The sequence below is a fragment of the Equus asinus genome, chromosome 15 (assembly GCF_041296235.1).
Source record: "Equus asinus isolate D_3611 breed Donkey chromosome 15, EquAss-T2T_v2, whole genome shotgun sequence".
Taxonomy (NCBI): domain Eukaryota; kingdom Metazoa; phylum Chordata; class Mammalia; order Perissodactyla; family Equidae; genus Equus; species Equus asinus.
Genome location: NC_091804.1, coordinates 40,655,442 through 40,679,528, shown reverse-complemented (window position 1 = coordinate 40,679,528; position 24,087 = coordinate 40,655,442). Strand labels below are relative to the sequence as shown.

At 46.9% G+C, this 24,087-nt stretch overlaps 1 protein-coding gene across 3 annotated transcripts in view; it reads left to right on the top strand.

Annotated features, from left to right (window-relative positions):
* The window catches only part of ATP9A (ATPase phospholipid transporting 9A (putative)), a 126,152-nt gene that overhangs the window by 26,431 nt on the left and 75,634 nt on the right, over nt 1-24,087 (top strand). For all 3 annotated transcript variants that reach the window (XM_044748742.2, XM_014832372.3, XM_070486138.1), the window contains exons 2-6: nt 545-689; nt 2,459-2,572; nt 9,422-9,530; nt 21,089-21,147; nt 22,413-22,464. In XM_044748742.2, coding sequence (XP_044604677.2) covers nt 545-689; nt 2,459-2,572; nt 9,422-9,530; nt 21,089-21,147; nt 22,413-22,464 — 479 coding nt within the window. The remainder of the gene's footprint in view (nt 1-544; nt 690-2,458; nt 2,573-9,421; nt 9,531-21,088; nt 21,148-22,412; nt 22,465-24,087) is intronic.

Here is a 24,087-nt window from a genome sequence, read left to right as displayed (position 1 = left end):
CGGTGTTGCTAAAGAGGAGAGCCAGGGATGGAGAAGAGCTTCCTCCCCTCCTCCGTTACAGAGCAGTCTTGGTGTAACCAGCAGCTTTGACAGCGTGGGGTGATGGAAAGACCCTGGGTTTTAGAATAAGATGGACATGGTTCAAGGCCACACTCAGCTGTTTCTCATTTCTAGGCAGATTGAAGTGCTTTATTTAACTGTCCTGGCCTTTCCCTTCTCATCTGTAAAATGTAAAAATAATAACAGTATTTGTTGCTGTATATTTACTTTTTTAACTTAAGTCTTATTATTTTAAAAATGATGTCTACTTTTTGAAATAGTTTGGGCTTTGGGACAAAGCATCTTTTATTTGGACCACACCTTCTTAGAAGCCTTAGCTCTGTTTTCCTGTCTCTCTGAAGAATGAAGGCCCAGATGGTGTCTGTGGTCCTGACCCAGGGAAGATGTTTTAGAGGAAAACATTCTGAGAAGAGCGGACAGGTGTGGGTGTGGCTGGGGCAGGTGTGGGCGTGGCCTTGATGGTGTGGGCGTGTCTTTCCCACAGGTGCTGTGAATGGCTGAGATGCTGTGGCAGAGGGGAGCCCCGGCCCCGCACAGTCTGGTTGGGGCATCCCGAGAAGAGGGATCAGAGGTACCCTCGAAATGTCATCAACAATCAGAAGTACAACTTCTTCACCTTTCTTCCTGGGGTATGTATGGGCAGGGACCACATCCGTTTTTCTTCCCATGCTACGTGTATGCGATGGTGCCAGTCTTAGAAGGCCGAGGTCCCCGTGGCAGGTTTTGTGAACACCCTGTGTCTTTCCCATGACACCTTAGCCATCTTCCCTGGTCCTGAGCACCTGGAGGAAGCTGCCTTCTGTCTGCAAGGCCATGAGACTCCATCTGATCCATTAGAATAACTTCCTACTTATTTGATGTGTTGGGCCGAAGAGTGAAAAAGATTTTTTGAGGACTTAACATTATAACCCCCCCCCCAAAAAAAAAACCCATCAGCAGTGCTTAAATTTTTCCCCTATCATCACGAAACACATATTCAGTGTAGGAAAGTTGGGTGATAAAAGTATAGAGAAATTTTTTTAAGAAGTTTTTAATCCAATCATCCAGAAAGAGTATTTCTTTTGATGTGTTTGCTAATGAATGTTTCTGTTTGGCACAGTGTTTTTCTCGGTAGTCACAGCATTCCCTCATTAACTTATACAAATCCATGGGCATGTACTCCACAAGCCTTCCCCCTACACAAACTTAAGTTAAACACCTTGTTTTCACCCAGCAGCCTCTGAGCACACTCCAGCTGACTTCAGCAGCAGCTGCAATCAGTGTCACTGCTGGAGGAAAAAACAAATGACTGTGTTCGATTTGTTGAGAAAGAATGCAGAAACACAAATATATTATACTGTGGCTTAAGGTCAGCTTGAATGTCTATTTAAGGGTGATTTCCACTGCATTCACTGGCTCAACTCACATCCCCTCAGAGCTTGTATCTTAAGCCAAGAAAGAGTCTGTTTCTCGTTCGTGGAAATTCTGATGCAGGCTGGGCCCCTCTCCGCCATCTCGTGGCTGTCTGTCCATCTGGAATACACAGCCACCGCATCGCCATGACCCAGCGAGAGCGAGGTGGCTGAACAGTGGCTCGTCACTGCCTTAGCCCTGGAGAGACGCGTCATTTCTGCTTATTGCCCAAGGGCCAGCTGGGTCATGCGCTGTCAGCCTCCCTTCCAGGGCACACGGGAGCCCTCGAAACCGCCAGAACCCACCTGCCGCCCAGGAGGAGATTCCACTATATTTATGTTACTATGCTGAGATCATTTCGTGGACATAGCAATTTATCTTGCTTTTTGGATTCAATCTTACAGCATAAGTATTTTCCACCAAAACTTCTTAACATTTTGAGTGGCCTACCTGTACTTACAAAATAGATGGTTAAAGAAATAAAACATAAGAGGTACAGTTGAAGCCCCCAGCATGCCCTCCCCACCCCGGAGGTACCCACTGTCTTGAATTTGGTATTTATAGTTTCCATGGGGATCATTATTTATTTTTTTACTTTTACAAATTAATTTTTTTTTTTTTTTTGGTGAGGAAGAGTGGCCCTGAGCTAACATCTGTGCCCATCTTCCTCTATTTTATATATGGGACGCCTGCCACAGTGTGGCTTGATGAGTGGTGCATAGGTCCACACCTGGGATCCAAACCCAAGAACCCCAGGCTGCCGAAGCGGAACGTGCAAACTTAACCACTATGCCACCAGGCTGGCTGTGACCACAAATTAATATTTTTATTACTCATATGTATTTTCCTAAACGACATTTAGAGCTGTTTGGACTATATATGAGAAAGGTAGCGTGTAACTTGTTGTCTTCTTCTGTAGGAATATTTTTAAATGTTATTCACCTCCCGCTCGACCTACCCCGCCTCGTCAGACGAGCCTTGACTGCCGTCTCCCTCTGCGTTTCAGGTGCTGTTTAACCAGTTCAAATACTTCTTCAACCTCTATTTCCTGCTGCTCGCCTGCTCCCAGTTTGTCCCTGAGATGAGACTTGGCGCCCTGTACACCTACTGGGTGCCCCTGGTGAGTACACAGGCGTCGCTTGTTCCGCGGCCTCTGGTTTGGGAACAGGAGTTCTTTGTCTGTCTCCCTGAGCACTTGGAGTGGGCGAGGATGCCCTCAGGCCTGCACGTTGCGAGTCCCCAGGACTTTCACGTCAAAGCGCTGTTTCCTCCACCCCCAGGACCCCGCTGTGGAAAGCTGGGCCCGTGCATTCATTCTCACTCTGCTATTCAGGCATTCATTCTTTCAGCAAATATTTGTTGCGTGCTTGTTGTGTCACCCAGTTCAAGACTCTGGGGACACAGTGGTAAATGAGAGAGACAGAGCCGCTGTCTTCGTGCATTGTGGTGTTTGAATGGCTTTCTGAGATCACGTTTTCTGTTTACATTGTGTAGGTATTTCAGCATGAGGGGTTGAAAAGGGGACAGATTCTGTGCTGTAGTGTGGACAGAATGCGACAGAACTGACCAGGATTCCCCTCCGTTCCCTTCCTCTCTTTATTCCTTCCCTCTGGCAAAGGGTTATTGAGCACCCACTGTGCGCCAGGTGCTGTGCTGGGTGCTGGGGATGCAGCAACAAATGAAACAGATAAAAATTCCTATCCCCACGGAGCTGGTGTTTCAGAGGGATAGACAAGAAACAGATGAACGTAATTGTTTTAAATGTGAATTGTGCATTGAAGGTTAATAGAATAAGGTCATAGGACAGATGGGGTCCCCAGGCACATTTAGTATTTGTTGAATGGATGCAGGTGGAGGCTGGGAGATGTGGAGGGGCCACCTTAGAAATGGTGACCACAAAAGGCCTGTAGAGGAGGGGATAGGAAGGAGAGAAGGTGGACGTGAGTATTGCAGGTACAGGGAGGAGTGATGCAAAGGCCCTGCGGGAGGCATGCGCTCAGAGCATTTGAAGAACAAAGAAGCCTAACATGGCTGGGGTGTGGAGAGGGCAGAACGGACATCTCTTTTTCTCCAAATAGAGGCATTTTGAAATATAACTGCTGCTGATTTCTCACTAAGCATGACTTGAGGGGAAGGATTCTCTGTTCACAAATATTGTCAAATTTTTAATCGGGAGAAGATTGTTAAAGTAGAAGAGATTTAAGCCCTCCTTAAAGAGATGAAAACAAGCATTATTTGCATTATTTTTGGTGGCAGTGGGAGATGAGAAAGATTTGGTGCTCGGGCCCTGTGGAGGGGAGGGAGCCAGGCACTAAGGACGGGTGCATGGGTGTCGCACCCTGTGTGCCACGCTCTCAGACGAGTCACTTCGGCAGCTCCAGCCCTGAGAAGAGGAGGGGAGTTTGCTTCTTCCACACGAGCAACGAAGATGCTTCTGAGACGTGAGAGCCATTCTTTCCTACTCCCAGTCATTTTGGGTGAGGTGGGGCTGGGAGCTGGAGCGAGCCTTGCTGGAGCACCTTGCTCTCGGATAACAGACGTTCCTCTGTGTGTGTGTGCCCTCGCACACGCGAACACTGCAAACCCAGAGGCTGAGGGAGAGCTGGGCGCCCGTGGGCGTGCAAGGGCGGGAGTGGCTGCTCCCCGCCATCTGGTGCAGACGTGCGCCCAGAGTTGCCAGGCCCAAGAGCTAAAAACTGGAGAGTTTTACATGAAATACTCTAATTTTATTCTAGTTTTTTATTCCACAAGTGTTTATTACATACTAACATAAAGTCAAACTGTAGGTTATTTATTTAAGGAAAAGTTAGTCTGTCATGTATATAAAATCATTTATCACGCTGCCTTTTTATTGATTACCTTTCTGAAGTTGTAGTTATTTGAAAGATGACTGCATTCACATGATTCAAGAAATGTATAAAAATGTCTCTAGTGATCAATCTCCCGTCAGCCGGTACAGCCCCCAACACTGTCGTGTGTTCCTCCTCTGTCCTTCCAGAGTTTGTGAGTGACAAAGACAGTGAATACAAATTCCTGTCTTTCCCCTGCTCCCCTACAGCCCTTCTTAGAAGAAAGGGCACAAGCTGTACACAGTCCTGAATGATTCTTTCTTTATAATTTCCAGCATGTCTTTCTCTTGGTTTTTAGGCGTTGACAACCGATTTAAAATATATTAAAGCGTGGTGTGAACTGAACAGCCCCTTCTCCCGGTGCTCTGTCTGCAGCTGCCAGTCTGTGGGCTCTGCTCTGCTGGAAGATGTCAGGAGTTCCTTAGTGCCTGGCCTCGGTGCCTTCTGGGCTCAGGAAGCCCCGCTGGGAGTGTGGACCACACCCCACCTCTCAGGTCTATTGGATTCACCCAAAAGCCAGATCCACCACTCTCTGTTGCCTCCAAAGCAGCTTCTGCTCACTTTTCTTTTCCTTTTTCAATTACAAAGGGGCTCATGATTATTAGAGAAGATTTTGAAGAAGAACCAAAACAAAACCCAAACCCCCCAAACCCCACTTGTGTAGCCACCCCTTGAGAGATTTATGTCTTTGATGTATTTCCTTTCAGTCTCTTCTTGCATCTGCCTGTGTTCTGTAGACACTCGAACATGCATTGTATTCAACTCTTACGTAAATGCACATGTTTTATAAATTGGAATCCCAAGGTGTTTGCGAAGGCAGCTGTGTGTCTGCCCATCTCCCGCCTTTTGCATCTCGAGTGTGGTACCTGTGGTCTGGTCTGGCTCTCTCCCCTGGTGTTACCCGTCGGCCCCGCCTGCAGTATAACTGCATCATCCGAAAGGTCCTGGGGGTGCAGACCTGTCAGCACCCCTGCAGCCTCGTTTCCACTCTCATTGGCATCTGTGGTGGGGAGGGGACTTTGGCCACATTTGGCCTAAATTTTCCATTCTCTTAGCCAAGATTCACGTCATTGTGACTAAGGAGAGATGGGATTATGCAGGAATTTACGTGCCTGAGAAATAGTTGGGTAGGAGATGAGATCAGCTCTGTTGAACTCCTCCAAAGGCGGTGATTGGAGGTGCCCGTGGGCTGAGGACAAAGTGAACTGTTAGGGAAAGGATTCCCCGCTGGATGGAGGAGAACATGGAGCCGAGAATAAGAGACCTGCCTGAGAGCAAGCACTCTAGGACACGGGGAGTTTCGGGCTCACAGAGACAGAGATTCTCTTTTTGCAAGGGGGGCGGGTCTTGAAATTCAGAAAGGGCGTTGGGGTGCGTGTGTGGTGTGGCGTGTGCGAGGATGTGTTTGAGCATGGTGTACGTTAATAAAACACTGGAAACAACTGAACGCCCATCCTGGTTAGCCAAGTGCTGGCAGCGCTGTACTGTGGGATGTTGCCAGAAGTTAGAAACAGTGAAGTCGCTCCATCGCTGTTGACACCCGAAGATGCGAATGATATTCTTCTTTACATGAAAAGAGTGAGTTGCAGAATAACATGGACAGTAGGCTCCAATTTTTATGACCCTCTCCCCTCCCTCCCAGCAAACATTTTTACGCACTTATGTATGTAAATGCATAGAGGTCTGGAAGGTTCTTCACCAAAGCCAGTGCTTGTCTTTGGAGTGGCCGTTTCTTCTAAGTGTTTTTGGTCTTACTGTGCCTGTAGTTCTGTTTTAGGTCAGCTCAGCACCTTTCTGGAAGTCGAAGAGGTACAGGAAACTAAATGGATCAGGTGTGCATTCGGAATCTGAAACGCTTGAGAACAAAGTTGCTCCCTGCTGCGTGGGGAGGCAGAAGGGTCCTTGGGATTGGTGACCGAGGATCCAAGGCTTGAATGCAACTTGCTTGCAGGTGCCCATCCCTTTTCTGTTACTAGTATTGACTGCATTGTCTGATGGCAAACTCCAGTGTCTCCAGAAGCCCCTCAGGGAACACTGGGGTGAGGCAGGTGGGCTGCGGTGAGTGATGGAGACGGGGCTGACCCGAGGTCTGCCACACCTCCAAAGAGGGAGGGCCCTGGCCCAGTTCCCGCCCAGTCTCCTCACTGAAATGATGCTTGGAGTTTCCAGAAGCGAGAAGGGCTGACTTTCAGGGTACTCGGTCACTGGGGCCCCCGCCACCTCTGCAGTCTGTCAGCTGACTCACCCTGCTATCCTGGGACCCTCACTGTAGACAGAAGCAGGCGGGGCAACAGCAGCCTCCGGCAGCCCCGAGGTTTCTAACTGCACCTCAGCTCCTTTTCTAGCTGGCGTTCCCCGGGAAGGTTCAGGGCGGGAGGGGATGTTTGCCTTGTAGCTCTGCTTCTCGGTTCCCAGGGCTATCGGAAGGGGGTTTGGGGTCAAAGAAAGTAGACAGCATCTATTTCAGGGTGACTGTAGCTGATTTCCTCTAGATTTTTATGTAAAGAATCAATTTGTAGTTTTTAGCTGGAACATGCTTTGAACTCTCTGAGCACCCTGAGCATCCTCTCATTTCAACGCGAGCTGCACGCAGAGTGGTTCAGACTGAGGGCTCTGGCCAGATGCTTCAGGGGCGGCTCTTGGCTGCACGTTGAGAGGCTGTGTGACGTGAACCAGCTTTTCTGGGGCTCAATTTCCTCACCTGTGAAATGGGGGTGATTATGTCAGCTTCTTCAGCTTGTTGGGAAGATGAGATGAAGCCCCGTGAAGCGAAATGGTTCATACAGCTCCTGAGATCTAGAAAATTCTCAGGAAATGTTCTCAGTTTAATTTTTAAATTCTGGCACTGGCGCCATTGTTGTTCATTGTCTGGGTTAAAGTTTTAGCTGTTAAGAACATTTTTCTTGGTACTAACATATTCGAGGGAGAAATTTCTCAAGAAACAGCTGAAATAATCTATAAAATCGTTTGTACGAGGACCAAATAATATATCTAGATTGTTTTTGTTACTGAGATATGATCTACACACCACAAAATGCACAGACACTGAATTTTCATCTCACTGAGTCTTGACGTTGGGCAACACCCACGTAAACCCCACCTCAATTGGGATACAGAACATTTCCGTCAGCCCAGAAAGGTCCCTAGAGCCCCTTTGCAGCCAGCCCTCCCCCAGAGGTAACTGCTTGACTGATTTCTCTCTCACATAGATTAGTTTTGCTTTAGTAAATCTATTTTTGATGGACAGCTTCACAGAAGAGGCTGCGCCCCGTCAGAACTGCTCATGTGTGTGCCATCATGGCCTGTGATTTCTTTACGAGCTCAGACAACCCCAGGACCCGCTATTAAAGCCTCTTTCTAAATATCTGTGGATATTAAAGACCTCCTAAGTGGGATGGGTGGAATTTATTTCTGGGCGACATTTGCATCCCTTTGTAAAGCAATTTCTAGCCTAAGGGGTGGCGTGTCCTCTGGGATTAATGAGAACTGTGTGTTTTGGGGGGCGGGGGGCATAGACATGATCGCTCAGGAGGCCGTGTGGATTTGCAGCAGAGGTTGGCAGCTCCTGTCTTTGCATGAGCTCACACTTTCCATGAACATCAATGGGATTTAGCTAGGCCCACGCAGAGAGAAATAGAAACTGGAACGTTTGAAAAAACAAATAACAACAAAAACCTGGGTTCTGGCCCTGAACAGCAACAGCAGCACGGGGGCGTGGGGGGCGGTGGGGGTGCTGCAGGCCGGCTCTGCCCGCTTCCGGGCCAGGTTTTCTCTCACCTCCGTATGTGGCCTGGTTATGCTTTTCTTCTGCAATGGACCAGTTCTGCTTTGCTGCCGTGTATACTTTACATCTGATTGGAAACAGAATAATCCTTTGATTGTGAAGATGTGTGGGCCTTTGGATGAGTTTCACAAAGCCTCACGTCTCTGGCTAGATTTACATAAGAGATTTAAAGTCCTTTGAATCAAAGTTAATATATTTCACGGGATTAACAGTAGGAAAATGAAATCCTCAAAGAATCAGTGCGGCTAAGCTTTGGGGTGACTGTGCTCTCCGTATTTAGAAAAAGTGGCTTGAAAAGGAGGGTTGGCAAAGGGTATTTTGTAAGAAAAATGAATGAGTGTTCTTGCCTTTGTTGATACAAGAGGAGAAATCTAGATGGAGATAGATTCCTGCTGTGGGTGACACACACCAGTCCCCTCCAGATTTTATTGTTTGGGGTACCTGATTCGGGAAGGTAGGGTGGTTTTAAATTTTCTTTTGATTAGTTGGTACTTATGAAATTAATACTTAAATGTGTTTTCTTTATAAAAATGTAAAACATTACAGATAAGACTAAAGTCTCCTTCAGCCTCCCCCCCAGCCCATCCTAGCCCCTTCCTTGCAGAGGAATCTAACCAATAGTTAAAGAAACTGGGAAGCCTTGAGCGCTGTGTGGGATATTTGTGGTTGTTTCTCTGAACAGTGTTACACTGTATCTTCGGAAAGATTGATTTCCCCATTTGGCCACGTGGGTGCAAAACCGGGTTATACCTCTTTCTTTTTAACTGTCTCCATCTGATTGGCTCCACCCACCCGAGTTTCTCTAGATGCAGAACAACGTGGCTGTTAGAGCAAGGACTCTGGAGCCCGATTTCCTGCCTGTCACTGAGGAACTTTATGTCCTTGGATGAGATTACTCAACCTCTGTGTGCCTGAGTTTCTTCATCTGTAGCACGGCGATCTCAGTAACAGTAACGAAGCGTAGGGCTGCCATGAGGATGACGTGCACTAAGGATCTTGTAAAGCACTCTGAATAGCGCCAGCACGTGGCGGGTGAGATACGCGTTAGTGGTCACCATCACTCAGCCATTGGCTGTGGACGAAGGTTCTGGTGTTTCTCCTCTTAGGAAGCCTCTGGGGGTGAATAGGGGTGTTCTTGTGTGTCAGTGAAGGATTCACCCGGGTATGTGTGCAGGAGAGACTCAGATAAGTGGGCTTGCTGGGGCATGTGCCTTTGGTAATTAGCAGGTCCCGCTCTGCTGCCCTGCCCAGCGGCCTCTGGCTTTTTCTGTCCGCGGCCCCAGGAGAGGAGGGTCCGTTTCAGCTGGGCTCACCTGGTCTCCTCTCTCCTCCGCAGGGCTTCGTGCTGGCCGTCACCATCATCCGAGAGGCAGTAGAGGAGATCCGATGCTATCTGCGGGACAAGGAAGTGAACTCCCAGGTCTACAGCCGGCTCACAGCAAGAGGTCAGACTCCTGGCCCCACCGGGGCTGCCTCCTGCCGTCAAGGCCCGGGAGCCTCAGGGTTGCAACTCAATCATGGGCCGCTGACAGTCAGGGAGCAGAGTTCAAGGCCCAGGCCCCGTGGGTGTGTGGGTGCCGCGTGGCAGACAGTCACTCAGTTTCCGGCACCAGGGGGGCCACCGTGGTCCGGGGGCCCTGGGGACTTGGGCTGCATTGCCGAGCTGCCATGGTCCTCTTAGAGCTGGTCCTGTTGGCTGACTTGTGCATCATCCACCTGGAATGAAGTCCTGTGTGTTTGGCATCCCCAGCTCACTGATCCTTTCCCGGGCTCCCCGGGAGGGGAGGAGAGCACCCCTTCTGTGCACGGGGAGGCTGGGTACTGTCCTGTGCACGTTTCAAAGGAGCACAGCTTTAAAAGATGCTCTTTCAACATTACAAAGCTCATGTTACAACTTGGCAGCCTTAGTTTTTCAAAAGGTACCAGATTTACGTAAATACTGCATCTGTGAAGATTTCTTTGACGGCATCTTAGAAATCTTCAAAATGGAAGCAGAGAGCATGTGTAGTCTGACCCAAGGAGAAATAACCGGAAACCTTTCATCATTGAATCCCTTGTAAGACATGTGCATTTAAAAATTTTTTAAATTATATTATTGAGGTCACATTGGTTCATAACAGCCTGTAAATTTCAGGTGTACATCATTATATTTTGGCTTCTGTATAGACTGCATTGCATTCACCACCAAAAGCCTAGTTTCCATCCGTCACCACACACGTACCGCCCCCCGCCCCCCCACACCCCTTTAGATCCTCTTCCACCCCTCCCGTTCTGGTAACCACCAATCTGTTCTCTGTATCAATGAAGACACGTGCTTTTTAAATGGTGGAATTTTAAAAACCCACCCAAATACACTCTGTTAAAGGAGCCACAAAACATCCCAGCCAACACTGACAACTGTTTCCAACTACAGATCCTGCAGTAGATTTTCCTGTAGTGAGAAAGGAGAGGATGTTACCTGGAGTTCCCTAAGGTCACCGCTCCCATCCGGGGATTAATAACGCTTTAGGAGAACTGAGGGAATAAAAGCTGCATCTCGCCTTCAGAAAACTGAAAATTCTCAGAGAGAAAAGACAGATGCCTGAGGGCGCTTCCGACCCGAGCCCGGGCGTCAGCTGCCTTAAGAGCTTTAGGCTTCCGAAGAAGCAGTCCATCCATGGTTTCAGGGTTTTGAGTAGTTTTCTTTCTAAGAAAAATGTTGGAGGAATGTCTTGGGCTCGAAAAAAGTGAAAAGGAGATTTTAATAAAATTCCCTAAGGGCATGAAATAATTTTGTTTTAGTGCATTTGAATAGATTTTCATAGTTGGTGGTCTTAAAAATTTGCAAGAGTCTGGGAGGAGGGGGGATTTAGAGTTGGTATACAAATGCTTTATTATTGCTAAACTACTGTATTTAGGACGTTTTGCGATCCAAAGAATAAAAACCCAGCATAATCTTTGCAGAGGCAGCTGGCTTGGGCTTTCCACGTGGGTAATCAGAAGACCCTTCTGGAGGGTGTTTTTTTGTGGTTTGTGTATATTAAATCCTTTCTTAATAACGTGTTCTGACGATAACATTTAAAATGCTTGGCAACCGACAAAAGCCACGTCACAGAGGGTGCGGGGCATCTCTTCAGAGCTCCCGAGGCGGGGCCTGGGGGTTCCATTCATCCGTCGCTCTGGCGCCCTCCCTTCTTTTCATATTGCAATTGCTTTTCCCATGAATGATTTTTCTGCCCTCCCCTGCAGACCCCCTTCTCAGCTCCTGCTTTCACTTTGCCCCGTTCTTGAAAAGATCCTAAGGAGAATTGGCAGATGGCTCTGGCATTAAAAACGTGTCCTCCTTTCTTGGTGTCCTTTTGTGGCCCATGCTTTCCATTGTCATGGCAATGCGACAGTAGGGGAACAGAGCAGGAGAGCTGAGTACCCACCCAGGCCTCAGCTCTGCAGTTTGTTTTGAAAGCCCTAAAAGGGCTCTGAAGAAACTGTCAGCTTGGAGAGTGATGGTGGTGAGTTTAGTTATTTGATACCCTTTGGGGGGAAGGGCCAGAGGAGGAGGCCGGACAGGAGGATTTCAGAGAGAGAAGCCTTCTTTGCTCTCACTATTTAATTACTTAATAATATTTTCTTGAGTGAGGCTTTTCACCGAGATCTTCATTTTAGTAATTTCAAGGCAAAATGAAACAAATATGTATATGTGTGGCCATGCAGGACCGTTTGCTTTTTTATCAGATGGCCTCCTAAAATGTTCTTTTCAACACTATTTTTGGAGTTCAAAAATGTTTAAAAACTGAAATATCAAGTCCTTGATGACTAGATTATGGGTCATATTGATATTTACCTACATTCTGCATCATTTCCTGATTAATAATAGCAGGACTTGTATTAATATGGTTAAAAAATGTTGGAGGGTAATAATTGCTGACTAGCAAAAAAGTTACAAAAATCATATGGAGAAGTCTTAAAAGCCTTTCACCCAGATTCCTCGATTGTTCTCATTGTGCCACATTTGCTCTTTAATATTTGCTCTCTGAGCTGCTAGAGAATTAAGTTGCCCACGTCATCCCCTTTTACCCCTAAATACTTCACTGTTTAATTCCTGGTAGGACAATAGCACAGTAGGATTATCAAAATCAGGAAATTTGCCCTCAAGGAATTACTATTAATCTAATCTACAGTCTTTACTCAAAATCTGCCCTTTGCCATTCCTAAACTGTCCTTTAATAGCATTTTTTTTCCTGGTCTAGGAACCAATCCAGGGTGGCAGTTCCATTTCGTTGTCCTTTCTCCTCATCTCTTTTGACGTGGCGTAGCTCCTCGGTTTTCTCTGTCTTGACATTGACGTTTTTGAAAAGGATAGCCCAGTTTCAGGCCAGTTACTTTGTAGCTTGTCCTTCAATTTGTGTTCGTCTGAAGTCTCAAAATTAGATTCCTGGCATGCGTTTTTTTTTTTTTGCTTTTTGGCTTTTTTTTGGTGAGGAAGATTGGCTCTGAGCTAACATCTGTGCCAGTCTTCCTCTATTTTGTATGTGAGATGTCGCCATAGCGTGGCTTGATAAGCGGTGTGTGGGTCCATACCTGAGATCCAAACCAGTGAACCGCAGGCCACCTCCCTGCTAAGCAGAGCACATGAACTTAAGCACTACACCACCAGGCTGGCCCCCTGGCATGCATTTTAGTGGGAATTAATATGGTTTTAAGACTGTCAGTGGCATAGATTCTCGTTGGGACGTTGCCAAAGTTTTAGAGACATTGTATTAATCAAAGTAAAAAAATGTCAAGCTTCGAGAAGAAAAGAATTTGATTTTAAGCAACTGAACTAAAAGCCCTGATAATAAGGAACTCACCATTGGGAGTTTTTTTTGATAGCCGCTTCCAACATTTTAGATCATTTTATTTCATTCAAGTTGTATCTAAACGCACCAATTGGATTAATTTTTAATGTAATTGTCATGGTTTAGTAAGTATTTGAAGTATTTTAATAATGTAATTATCCGTATACAGGGAAATGACCTTTTTATTCGTTCTTTTCAGAATATTTGAGACTCCATCATGGTCAAGTCTATGATGAATTTCTGTATTAAAGAGATAAACGTGAGGGGCTGGGCCTTCAGGGCTCACAGTTCAGTGAGGGATCCAGGCATGCAAGGAGATAAAGACCTAACTAATAATGCTTCAGTGGCAGGAGTGTGGTGGCCCTTATAGGGAATGTCCTCACGGCATTCCTGGGTCTGAGCTTTTGCTCTGCCTGGGTTCAAGAGTCCAGCTTCCACGTCCTTCCTGCTGAGTGGGCAGATCCCATAACCTGTCAGTAAGTTGGGGACCGTAAGAGTTCTTTCCGTTGTGAGAGTTGCTGTAAATGTGACTCTTGCATGGGGAGAACTTAGCACTGCGTCTGGGATTTGATGTCTGCTCGAGAAAGGCAGTGCGAAGATGCTGCAGCAGGGGTTCATTCAGTGTTGATGGGCGAATAAATGGAGGTATGAGCAGGGGCGATGGGAGGTTATGGGAGCCCATCAGGGGGAGAGCTGATGCTGTTTCCCCACAAGAGATGACCTTCATCCTGAGTCTTAGAGGATGGAAGAGAGTAGGACTGGCTACATGATTTGTGGGGCCCAGTGCAAATGAATATGTGGGGCCCTTGTTCAAAAATTAAGATTTTCAAGATGGTGTCAGCAGAGTATTCAACCAAGGAAGTGACCCTTATGAGTGTTGGGCCCTGTGCCAGTACCTAAGTCACATGCCCGTGAAGTGGCGCTGGTAAAGAGTCCTCTAAAGGCCATAGGTCATGGATAGCTGGGAGTGCGGGTACGGAAGCCCAGGTCACAGCTCCATCTTATTCTTCCCAATCAGGCTGTGGTTCCTGAGCTCCTCCCTCCTAGGAAAACAGAAGAAAAGACCATGTAGGCCAGTGAGGACCTGAGACTCTGGGCAAGCGGATTCTTTGATCCAGGAATCTGTATATAGGGCACGCCACGGGGAAGAGTAGCATTGGGGCCGTTTGAAAAATGCCGTTCAGATTGGAAAGCAGGAGGAAAAATAGGGAGAGAGATGACCTGTGCTGGACAAGGTCGAGTCTAGTTCTGAGGAACTGGAGCTCAGAGAGGGAAAGTGCCACGTCTGAGATGACGTAGTGAGGTAAGGGCTAGGGCTGTGACCCGGGGCCAGGCTTGTCTGCATGTAAAACCTTAGCCGGTAAATCAAGGCACCTACTATGTACCAGGAGCCGAGCGTAGCACTTTCGCATAGAACATCTCGGTGATCACCACAGTGTTCAGGCTTCATGCATATGCTACAGGAGGGCTTTTAAGATTTAAATCATTTTAGGGGCTGACCCACTGGCGCAGTGGTTAAGTTCACACGTTCTGCTTCTTGGTGGCCCGGGGTTCGCCAATTCGGATCCCGGGTGCGGACATGGCACAGCTTGGCACGCCATGCTGTGGTAGGCGTCCCACATATAAAGTAGAGGAAGATGGGCATGGATGTTAGCTCAGGGCCAGTCTTCCTCAGCAAAAAGAGGAGGATTGGCAGTAGTTAGCTCAGGGCTAGTCATCTTCTTCTTCAAAAAAAAGATTTAAATCATTTTATTTTTCATTTTATTGAGGTCGCATTGGTTTGTAACACTGTAAATTTCAGGTGTACAAGGTTTAAGTCATTTTAAAACACATTTCTGAGTCCAAAGAAACCTTTCAATCTAGCCTCCTCATTCTAAGGTCGATAAACTGTTGAAAGCCACATAAGGGAAATGCTTTCAGATAAATAAGCATCCCGTTTCTCCCTATGTGAACTCCCCATTTAAACAGGATCTGAGACTTGAGAGGGGTTCTTAGACCTTTATGAGCTTTATGGCTTTAATTATAGAGCTGTCTTCCCAAATTAATGGCATTCAGTGGCACTGGAAATACCAAACCCCCAGGGAGAGAGGATCTCGAAGTAGCAGCAGACCCAGCAAGACTGAAGTTTTGTGACTCGAAAGATTTGGGTTAGGTCAGGAAAGAAGAATTAGTCAATGAATCATTTCTCTTTAAACTTGCCTTCGCTGAACCAAAAGTTTAATTCTGGAGTGGGGGTCTGCCTCAATTAACACAGGTGGTGAAGGCAATTGGATTTGCATTTTCACAAGATGAGAATTCCTGGGTCTTCATACCAGGAATGTTTCCCCAGACTAACTTGTGATCAAGGGCTCAATGAAGCAAGCGGATAATTAGCCTTGAAAGAAAGCGCAAACAGAAGCATCATTAACACCATTGCTGATGCTTCTTTCCTGCTGGGGACATCTGGGCACACGGGGCGAACCCTAAGTCATAAGCCAAAGCTCTCTGCAAAGTGGACAGAACCCTCCTGTCTTCAGCTTTTTAGTACATACGTGGTGTAAAAAACCGAATTGGTATTTTTCTTCTTCCCCAGTTCTATCCAGATAGTTCCACTATGCTGCAGTGTGCATCCTTTCCCAGTTATGGAATAACCTCAAGGATCTCACCTCCATTAAGAGTGATATGTTTTTTTCCAATTTAATTCAAAATCCACTTTGGACCATTATTTAAGATTGCAATTAATGTGACTACATTTTGAGGTCGAAGGACATACGTGGTTTTCTTTTTAAGAGTAGTAGCCCTTTGGAGTCATCAGGAGAAGCAGGATGGTGTAGGGAAGATGTGGTCGTTAGTGGAGAGTTGTTTAGCTAATAGTTAGTTAGCTAAATTGAAACTCTGTATTCCTGAACACAAGTACCATTTATGTTTTTCAAAGTACAAACTCTCTTTAGACAGGGGAGAGCACTAGATAGGCTTTATAATTTTTTTTAGCAAAGAGAATTACCGTGATGCCCTTTTTGATATTACCGGAGCCGAAGTACTGCAAACACTCTTTACCAGGATCTCAAATACAGTTCAGGGAGCAAAGAATTCCCCCTCCCGGCTTCCCTGGTCCTGATTCAGAGCATCAGCTTTTACGAGTCTTATTTAAAGCAGATCTTGCAGAACACTTTCTCATACATTCTCTGACAGATGCAAAGCTGTTATTTCAGACCCATAGGGTTCTTTTTTCTTTTAAAGTACTCAGTTTCACTTCATTACAAATCATTGGTGAACTGATCTTTTGTTTAATTAAAAAAAAAAAAAACCTGAAAAGAAATCTCACATGCAAATTTCACTGTTATCTTTCCCCAAAGGTATTTGCCCCCTGCCGAGGGTGTCAGTAGGTTTCATCATTATTAGGCCCCAGAAGCATAGAGGACCATTTATGTATTTATTTTAAAAGCCTCTGCTGGATGTAAACTTGTTACATTTAAACTGCAGCCTTTCTTTTTTAAGTTCCCACTATTTTAAACAAAACCCCCAGGAAGTGGCTGTGGAATTTATAATAATGCTTTTCCAACCCTTTGCCTGTTTTCAAGTAACAGTCTTTTCTGAGGCTTTGGGGAGTGCAGACGACTCTTTTGCAATGCGAAAATTTCAACTTTAAACCTATGAACTCTGCTGGGTCTGCAGAGGCGTTTTAGTGTCAAGCCCAGGAAATGGACACATGCTGCAGAATTTACAACTCATCACTGTCACAGTCAGATTAGAGCGTGAGTTAAAGAGTAATACATTAACCAGGGTGAGTGCACAGAGGTTGCAGTTAGAGAGCCGCAAAAGCATCCGATGTCCTGTGTGACGATGGAGAGTGGCAGACGCATAGCTGGAGGTATTTGGGTCCAAAAATAGGCCCACGCATACCAGTGCCCCAGAATTTATTTTAAAAAAGTGTTTTTTTGGTTTTTTTTTTTTTTTTTGCAGGCTGTCTGCAGTTTGACTGAATTGTCATTTGCTGGGTTCGAGTCAAGGGAAACATCTGGTTTCTCCTTGCAATGTAGACAAGCTGCTCTTATTCTGAAGCTGTCACCCATGAAAGGCACGGTTTGGGCTCAATAGCGTTGCTTGTGAAAGGCTGGGGTCCATCTCTACAGAAATAAACAGCCCTAGTAATTGGAAGTTTGTTCCCCATTATAAACTCTGGCTTGGAGGTGACTTGGGCAAAGTGGCGAAAGCTGAAAGGGATAAATTTATTTTATAGAAGGCATTTCATGATTTAAGATGTGGCTGGCAGAGAATTTTCCACTTAACCTTTGTAAAAATCTCTTAGCCAACTTCTGTGGACTTTCTGCAGATGCATTTAAAAACCCTGGAGCTGTGAGGTTGGAGATGCGGTATTACAGGATCCAAAAGAGAAGAGGCGTCTGCGGGGAAAGTTGAGTTGCACGGCTTTGGTTCATAGATCAGGGCCGGGTTTTCCTGCGCGCCTTGTAAAGATGGTGTCACTGAGTGTTTTTACATCTCTTCAGGACCAGCTACGCCATTTGTGGGACCCAGCGCAAAATGAAAATGCTGGCCCCTTGTGCAGAAATTATGAAGCATTTTAAGATGACAGCAGTAGGTCATTCATCCAAGGGGGGTGATGGGGAGCCCTTTATTCAGCTGTTGACAGCCAGTCAAGGTGCCTGGCTGGTGGGAAAACCGCAGTCAATGTTGGAGTATAAATATCAGTATCTGCTTTTTCTCCTTTTCTTTCTTCTTGTTTTATTTCTCTTTTCTCATTCAGAGTAGACACACGCTAAATAATGTGTCCAGCATGCAGGCCTGATCTGTACATTTTTGATCATTAGAAAATGGCAACATGGACGGGAAGTCCAGATTTAGAGTCAGGACTGGGTGTTCACTCAGCCGAGTGGGAGGGTCTGAGGGTCTCCCTGCGTTGAAGCTGCGGTGTCGAGATCCATGGCCTCAAATGCTGAAATACTGACGAGGGCACTGTGGCTGAGCCCTGGCAGTGAGCTCGCGCCCTCCTGAGAGGGAGTTGAGGCTGCCGGCCGGCAGGCAGATACAGTAGGACTGCCAGGGTCGGGGATCGGCCTGCTGGGGTTAGGCAGAAACTGCTCTGCAAGCACGGTGGATTAAAGGGGTTTTTGTTGAGGTAGAGCAGATGGACAGAGGGAGGCAGAGTTCAGATGAACCAATCGTAAATCAGGACTCCGCTTAGGGAAGGGAAAAATCTGGACCCGTTCACTTAAAAGTTTGAGCTAATTTAATTTATTGTTATTTTTTCTTATTAGAGGAGCAGCTCCTGCTTATTATAAAAAAGTCACGGTGAGGAATTTAGGAAGTATATATGCCAGAGAAAGAGAGAAATCCCCCACATTCCCAGAAAGAGTCACTGTCAACCCTTTCTGCATAATCCTTCTGGTTGTGTCGTCTGCTCCACTAACTACACACATATACATGTGCAATTATAATGCAGTGAGAGTTGAAACACATGCTCTTCTTTGAGTTAGAGACTAAGAGAAAACTTGTAACGAAGTCGTGAAGATGGGAACACAGCTGTGATAGTTTGAGTCAGGCCACCAGCATAAATTTTAGCCGTAACACCAAAGACAGTGTGTAAATTTATGTTTGGCGAAGTTGACGCAAGCTCAGGTGAAGGAAAAGCTCGCGGGCACAGAGGGCCATGTTGAATTTACGACCTTCCTTCAAGGAATGCTTCCGGAAGCTCCCCGGCAAGAGCTGCATCCGTGTGTGTATTTTTCCTGTCGCCCCCTCGTGGACAAGAAGGATCGTTGAGGCAGGAAAGGAATTCTGCTCGTTGGACCCTCCCTTCTCCCCTTTCTGATGATCTGACCCTGGACGAGTGGATGCTCCCTAGCCCTGTAAACATATTGACTTCATGAACGCTTCAGGCTGTGCGTCTCTTTAGCAAGTCAGGGCTCAGGCCATTGCAGTGAATTTCGTGCTGTGTTTTATGAAAATGCGGCACGGTTAAATGCTCACTTCGTAGGGTGAGATATGCAATCAAGGAGAGTCTGGAAGTCCCACCACTTGCTTTCTAGAAGACATTCATGCGTTTCCCTTTTAGCACCAATTCTACTTCCTATTATCATGACGCAATTAAATACAGAAATGAGTTAAAATCAAACCCTATGGAACCTATTAGAGTTGTTTCAATAGAAATAATTGGAATGCTTTGAGAAGTCTCAATGGTGGTAAATTGCTAAAAAGACACATGGCATTAAATTATGTGAAAACTGTAAAATATTGTGAAAAACTGCAAAAATCTAGAGTTGTACTCTCAGATTATTTCATTAGTGTCTTTCAGTTCTTTTTAAGACTGAAGGAACTACAGCTGGAAATCCTGGTTGGTGGATGCTGGGTGTTTGTTGAGTGACTGGGAGGTGGAGGGAGCCGCAGATCCCTGAATTCCCCTTTCATCCTTGCTCTGAGAGGGCGTACCCTCTGTTGAGGAGGGTTGAGAGTCATCATCATCATTTCTTTTCTCTCTCGGCTGAAGGTTTGTAGGTTAAATGGGCTTGTTTTGAGACACCAATAACATAAAGATTTTACAGAGTTGCTCTTTGTGCGAAAATTTGACCCATCACCCGAGTCAAGACCCACCTTCTCTCCGGGCTGGCTCCCAGGCTGCTGGACCACCTGGCCCAGACCAGCCCTTCCACCTTTGTCTCATTCTGTTCCCTGCCTTCCACATGATGCTTCTAGTCTTGCTGAGGGAGTTCCAGCCTGCGGCCGCACACACGTGTCCTGCTCACGTGTACCACTTTCTCATTCTCGTTCCTTCCTTTTATCTGGTACTGATAACCGATATCCTTCATCTGGCTAATTCTGCCTCAACTCTCCTGTGGAACCTTTGTTGACACCTCCCCAGACCCAACGCCTTTCACTCCTTGTTTGTTTATTGCCTTCTTCCCTCCACTAGAAGGGTAGTTCCGCGTATCCCCACCCTTAGAGCATCTGGCATACAGCAGGCATTCAGTAAATGGCGTTTGCTTGTTGAATGAATAATGAAGTGCCTTCTGGCTGCTGGCACCGTTCTAGGTCCTCCTCAGAGGGCGAGATTTCCCTCCCTTCTGCTCCCTTAGCACACAGGACTCACTTCCCTCATTCCACACGCTAGTGTACACTAAGGCAGCTCTCTAGCTGTCTTTCTCACCAGCCTGGGTTTGCGTCTACAGCTGGTGGGCCAAATTCAGCCCACCAGCTTTTTTTTGGTATGGCCCGGTGCACATTTTAAAATGTGAAGCACAGATGTACACAAGACTCTTAGCCTTGTTAGGGGAGCGGTGGTTGGGAGGATTGAGAGTGTTGCCTCTTGGCCCGCAGGACCTAACCAGTGACTGTCTTGGCCCTTCTAGCCCGGTTTGTTGGCTTCTGCGGATACTGTAGGCGTGTTTTGGATCAGGGGGTTCTCTTTCGTCTGTGAATTCACAGGACTCAGTAACTGTTTTTCCAGTTGAAGTGAGCTCGCTGTTTCTTCCCCCTCGCTGGGTCAGGTGGGGGTGCGAGTCCTGGGGCTGGCCCGTCCACAGTGAGACTCTGGGGGAGGACGGAGAGTCCCGGAGCCGCCTTTCCTCATCTGAAGACTGGAGACAGTATGAGCTGCTTCTGCCACTGTCGTGAGGAGGGGCTGAAGCGTCAGTGCGCCCGCGTCTGTCCAGTGCTCAGCTCAGAGTTAGTGTTTGATGCCGGCTGTTGTCGTTCAGCCAGATGCGCATCCGGCAGGAGTTGTGCAGTGTGACCATTATCATATAAACCAACTCTAGAACAATTGCAAATTTAAAAGAATCAGTCATTTTAGGTTAGCTTCTTTCTTTTTGGTGGTGTTGAAAATTCAGAATTGACCTTCTCCCCATGGATCGAACTCTTAAATTTCTTCCCCACTTCTCTGTTTATTTTTTTTGAGGCTGAATGAATCTCTGAAGAGCGGTGCCGATTTAGAAAAGCTTCTAAGGCTCCGTTGAGAGAGAAGGTCTTACTCGAGGGATGTGGGTTGTTCCAGTGCTGTGAGAAGTGGGGTTGCTTAGTTTCTGGAATGGACTCTGCAGCAGGAAAGGCTTTTCTCAGAGGCAGGAGGTGATGCCAGGGCATGGGGCACATGCTTCTGGGTGCTCTGTGTCGACGTGGCAGGCTTGTAGACGCTGTAAAGACGTGCGGGACTGACACGATTCAGACGTGATGCATCTTGGGCCATCTCTTTGCAGGAACCGTAAAGGTGAAGAGCTCCAGCATCCAAGTTGGCGATCTCATCATCGTTGAGAAGGTGAGCGGGTCTTGTATCACGTGCCGGTCGCCGTGTGAGTGTGTCAGGGGGAAGCCTCGCCACCACGTCTCGGATCCTGACCTGTGATCTGTGTGTCCTGTAGACTGACTGAATGTGTGCTCTCCGGTATTCTACGCTACAGCTTTGCCTGGGGAGAAAAACCTCTTTCCCATGAGACACACCCACACAATATTTTTTCAGGGTTCATGCGCGCTGGTTCACCAGAAATCCTGCTTACAAGCACAAGTACAAATTTTGATTTCCTGTTTGATGTGTTGGTTGTTTTGGGTTCTTTTTTTTTTTTTTAAACTTAAAGTCTTTCCTGGAGGTCTGCTTGCTACATAGGCATGTAAAAATATTTCTCATGTACCTTTTGAGCAATCTCAGCTTATATTTTTTGACTGAAACATTGTGCTTTTCTATCATCTTATGGGGAGCAGGGGTTAAGTGTAATATGAGAACAGTAAAAAGGCCAGAAAAATGCATTTTTAAAAACAGCCCTGTTAATACCACGTTTGATTCTTCAGCAGACCCTCCTGTCTCTCGTTACTGGGTGTATTTGGAAGGTTCTGGACTTCAGGGTGGCCCGGGAGAGTCTTGGAATAACATTTGATTAGAAAAGGGTTGCATCTTGTTTCTGTAGGGAGGGAACTGTGCTCTTTTGAAAGGATTAAATCTGAGAACCCACAGTTGATTTGAGGGAGGGTGAAGCTGTGCTGGTGGCAGTGCAGAGGCCACACAGACCCCCATGTGCTGTGACGCACTTTGCTGTTCGTCATTACATGAAGGCTGCTGTTGGCTCCCTCTTTTTTGGAGAGTGGCTTTTATTGCTTCTTACTCTTGCCCTCCTTATTGAAATCCCCCCAAAACCTGACATCCAGCTGGAGAATTGGTGGAAGCAGAAAGCGTGAGTGGGGTGTGTGGGCATCTTTAGTTGCAGCGGACAGCCTGGAAGAGAGCCAGCGGTGGCAGCTTTTGGGCCCCCGCTCCTCTGGCTGGAATTGCAGGAGGTAATGATTGCATTCACCAGAAAACGAGATGCCCTCTCTTCCAGATAAGATTTCAGTAGGGGATTAGGAACGTAACAGCAGCGTGCAAGATTTTGCAGATTCAAAACAAAATAAATCCCCAAATCTGCCTTTGACAAAGGCAGAAACTTAAAAGAGGCCGTGGGTTTGGGTTGTTCCCCTCCCCAGCCAGGGGGCGGGGGATGGAAACCCCACACATGGCCATTCACAGTAACAGTCTTTCTTTTCATAACACAGAATCAGCGGGTCCCTGCTGACATGATCTTCCTGAGGACATCAGAAAAAAACGGTAAACATCTGGGACCAATTTTGAAAATAACCATTAACCTTTCAGTGGTAATTTGGCAAAATAATCATTTGAAAATGTAACAGAAGTAGATGATCATTGTGGAGCCGTGGAGGCGAAGTGAAAACCTCTCTTTTCGTAGAGCAGTCTTTAAAAAAGCAATGTTTTCGGTGCTCGCAGGTCAATAGATTTGGGTCCCTCCAGAGATACCGTTGGTGGGAGCATGCTGAGTCAAAGCTGGGGGGGTCGCACAGGGGCTGTGCAAAGCTCCACGTGAGGAGGGGGCGGGACTAGGAAGTGTGTCTGACAAACAGAAGCAAGCAGGAATCCTCTCTCTCCTGAGAAAACGCTGGGCGATGTGTCACGAGATGGGGCAGTAGAGAAACTGAGGAGGGAGGTCGCTGGCCTCTCTGGCCCTTGCTCGGGAGCGGAGGGGCCACGCCCGCCCGCACCCGTCAGTATACTTGTCACGATGGCCCATTCGGGCTTGAGGGGACGACTCGAGTGTCTTACAAGGCTCTACCCCTTGCTTTTGTTTCTCGGGGTGGCTTCCCGCCCGTGAGTTGACTCAAATCTCCCTTTTGCTTTTTATTTCAGTTGTTTTGAGGAGGTGAGGCTGTTCTTCTCTAGCCGACAGGCACAATCAGAGATCTCTGAACCTCTGAAAAATCTGCATTTATGTTTCTTTGAGGTTGCTGCAGCCTATTTTATCATGAACCAAATAAAAGGATGGATGGAATTTTATACGAAGAATATATTAAATAGTTGGGAGAGGGTGTGAAAGGCGCTAGATTAAAATGGTCTTCTTTTAAAAACTGCAGCTTTGTCCTCAGATTGGTTCTTGGGTCCTGGTCAGGGTCAGGGTCTCTGAAAGGCTTTCTCTTTCTTCAAGAAAAGATCGGAAGTGTTCTTCCTTAGAGTCCTCAGAAGTCCTGACTGCAGTGTTGGTGAACTTAGGACGTCTGTGTCTGATGACACAGCTGACTCGGTGCTGGGACCTGTGCCTCAGTCTGAAATGGACATCTGTAAGATGTGCAGTGGACACGCAGTACTTCCCGTGTCCTGAGCCGTTTGCGCGGATCAACTCTTTAGTCCTCACAACATGAGCTTGGTGCTCCTATCTCCGTTTTTACTCTTGAGGAAACCGAGGCTCAGAGAGGATAGGTAACTGCCTCAGGGCACACAGCTAGTAAGTGGTGGAGCTGGACTTCAACCCAGGAGCTCTAGTTCCCAATAAGGCCCTCGGTGCTTGTAAGTGGTGCCTGAAACGGACTTGAATGCTGGTTCCCCCGTGCCAGCCACCGTGTGGGTTCTGTCACCCCACTGGAGCCTTACAGCAAGCTTGTGAGGTCTGCCTTTCTCCCCCTTTTTCAGACAGGACACACCGAGGCTTAGCAAGGTCAAGAAACTAGCCCAGCTGTGAGTGAGTGGTGGAGTGAGGACTTGAACCCAGGTCTTCTGACCCCAGAGCTTACGGAGGAAGAGGGAAATGGGTATTTTATTTTCCCTTTTGGTTGTTGGCCGTTGATTGGTTATTTTCGCAAAGACCAGAGCGGGCACTGCTCAGAGCTGCCGGGAAAGGACTCTTGAATTGCAGGTGAAGAGATGGTGCCCAACTTCCTTCCG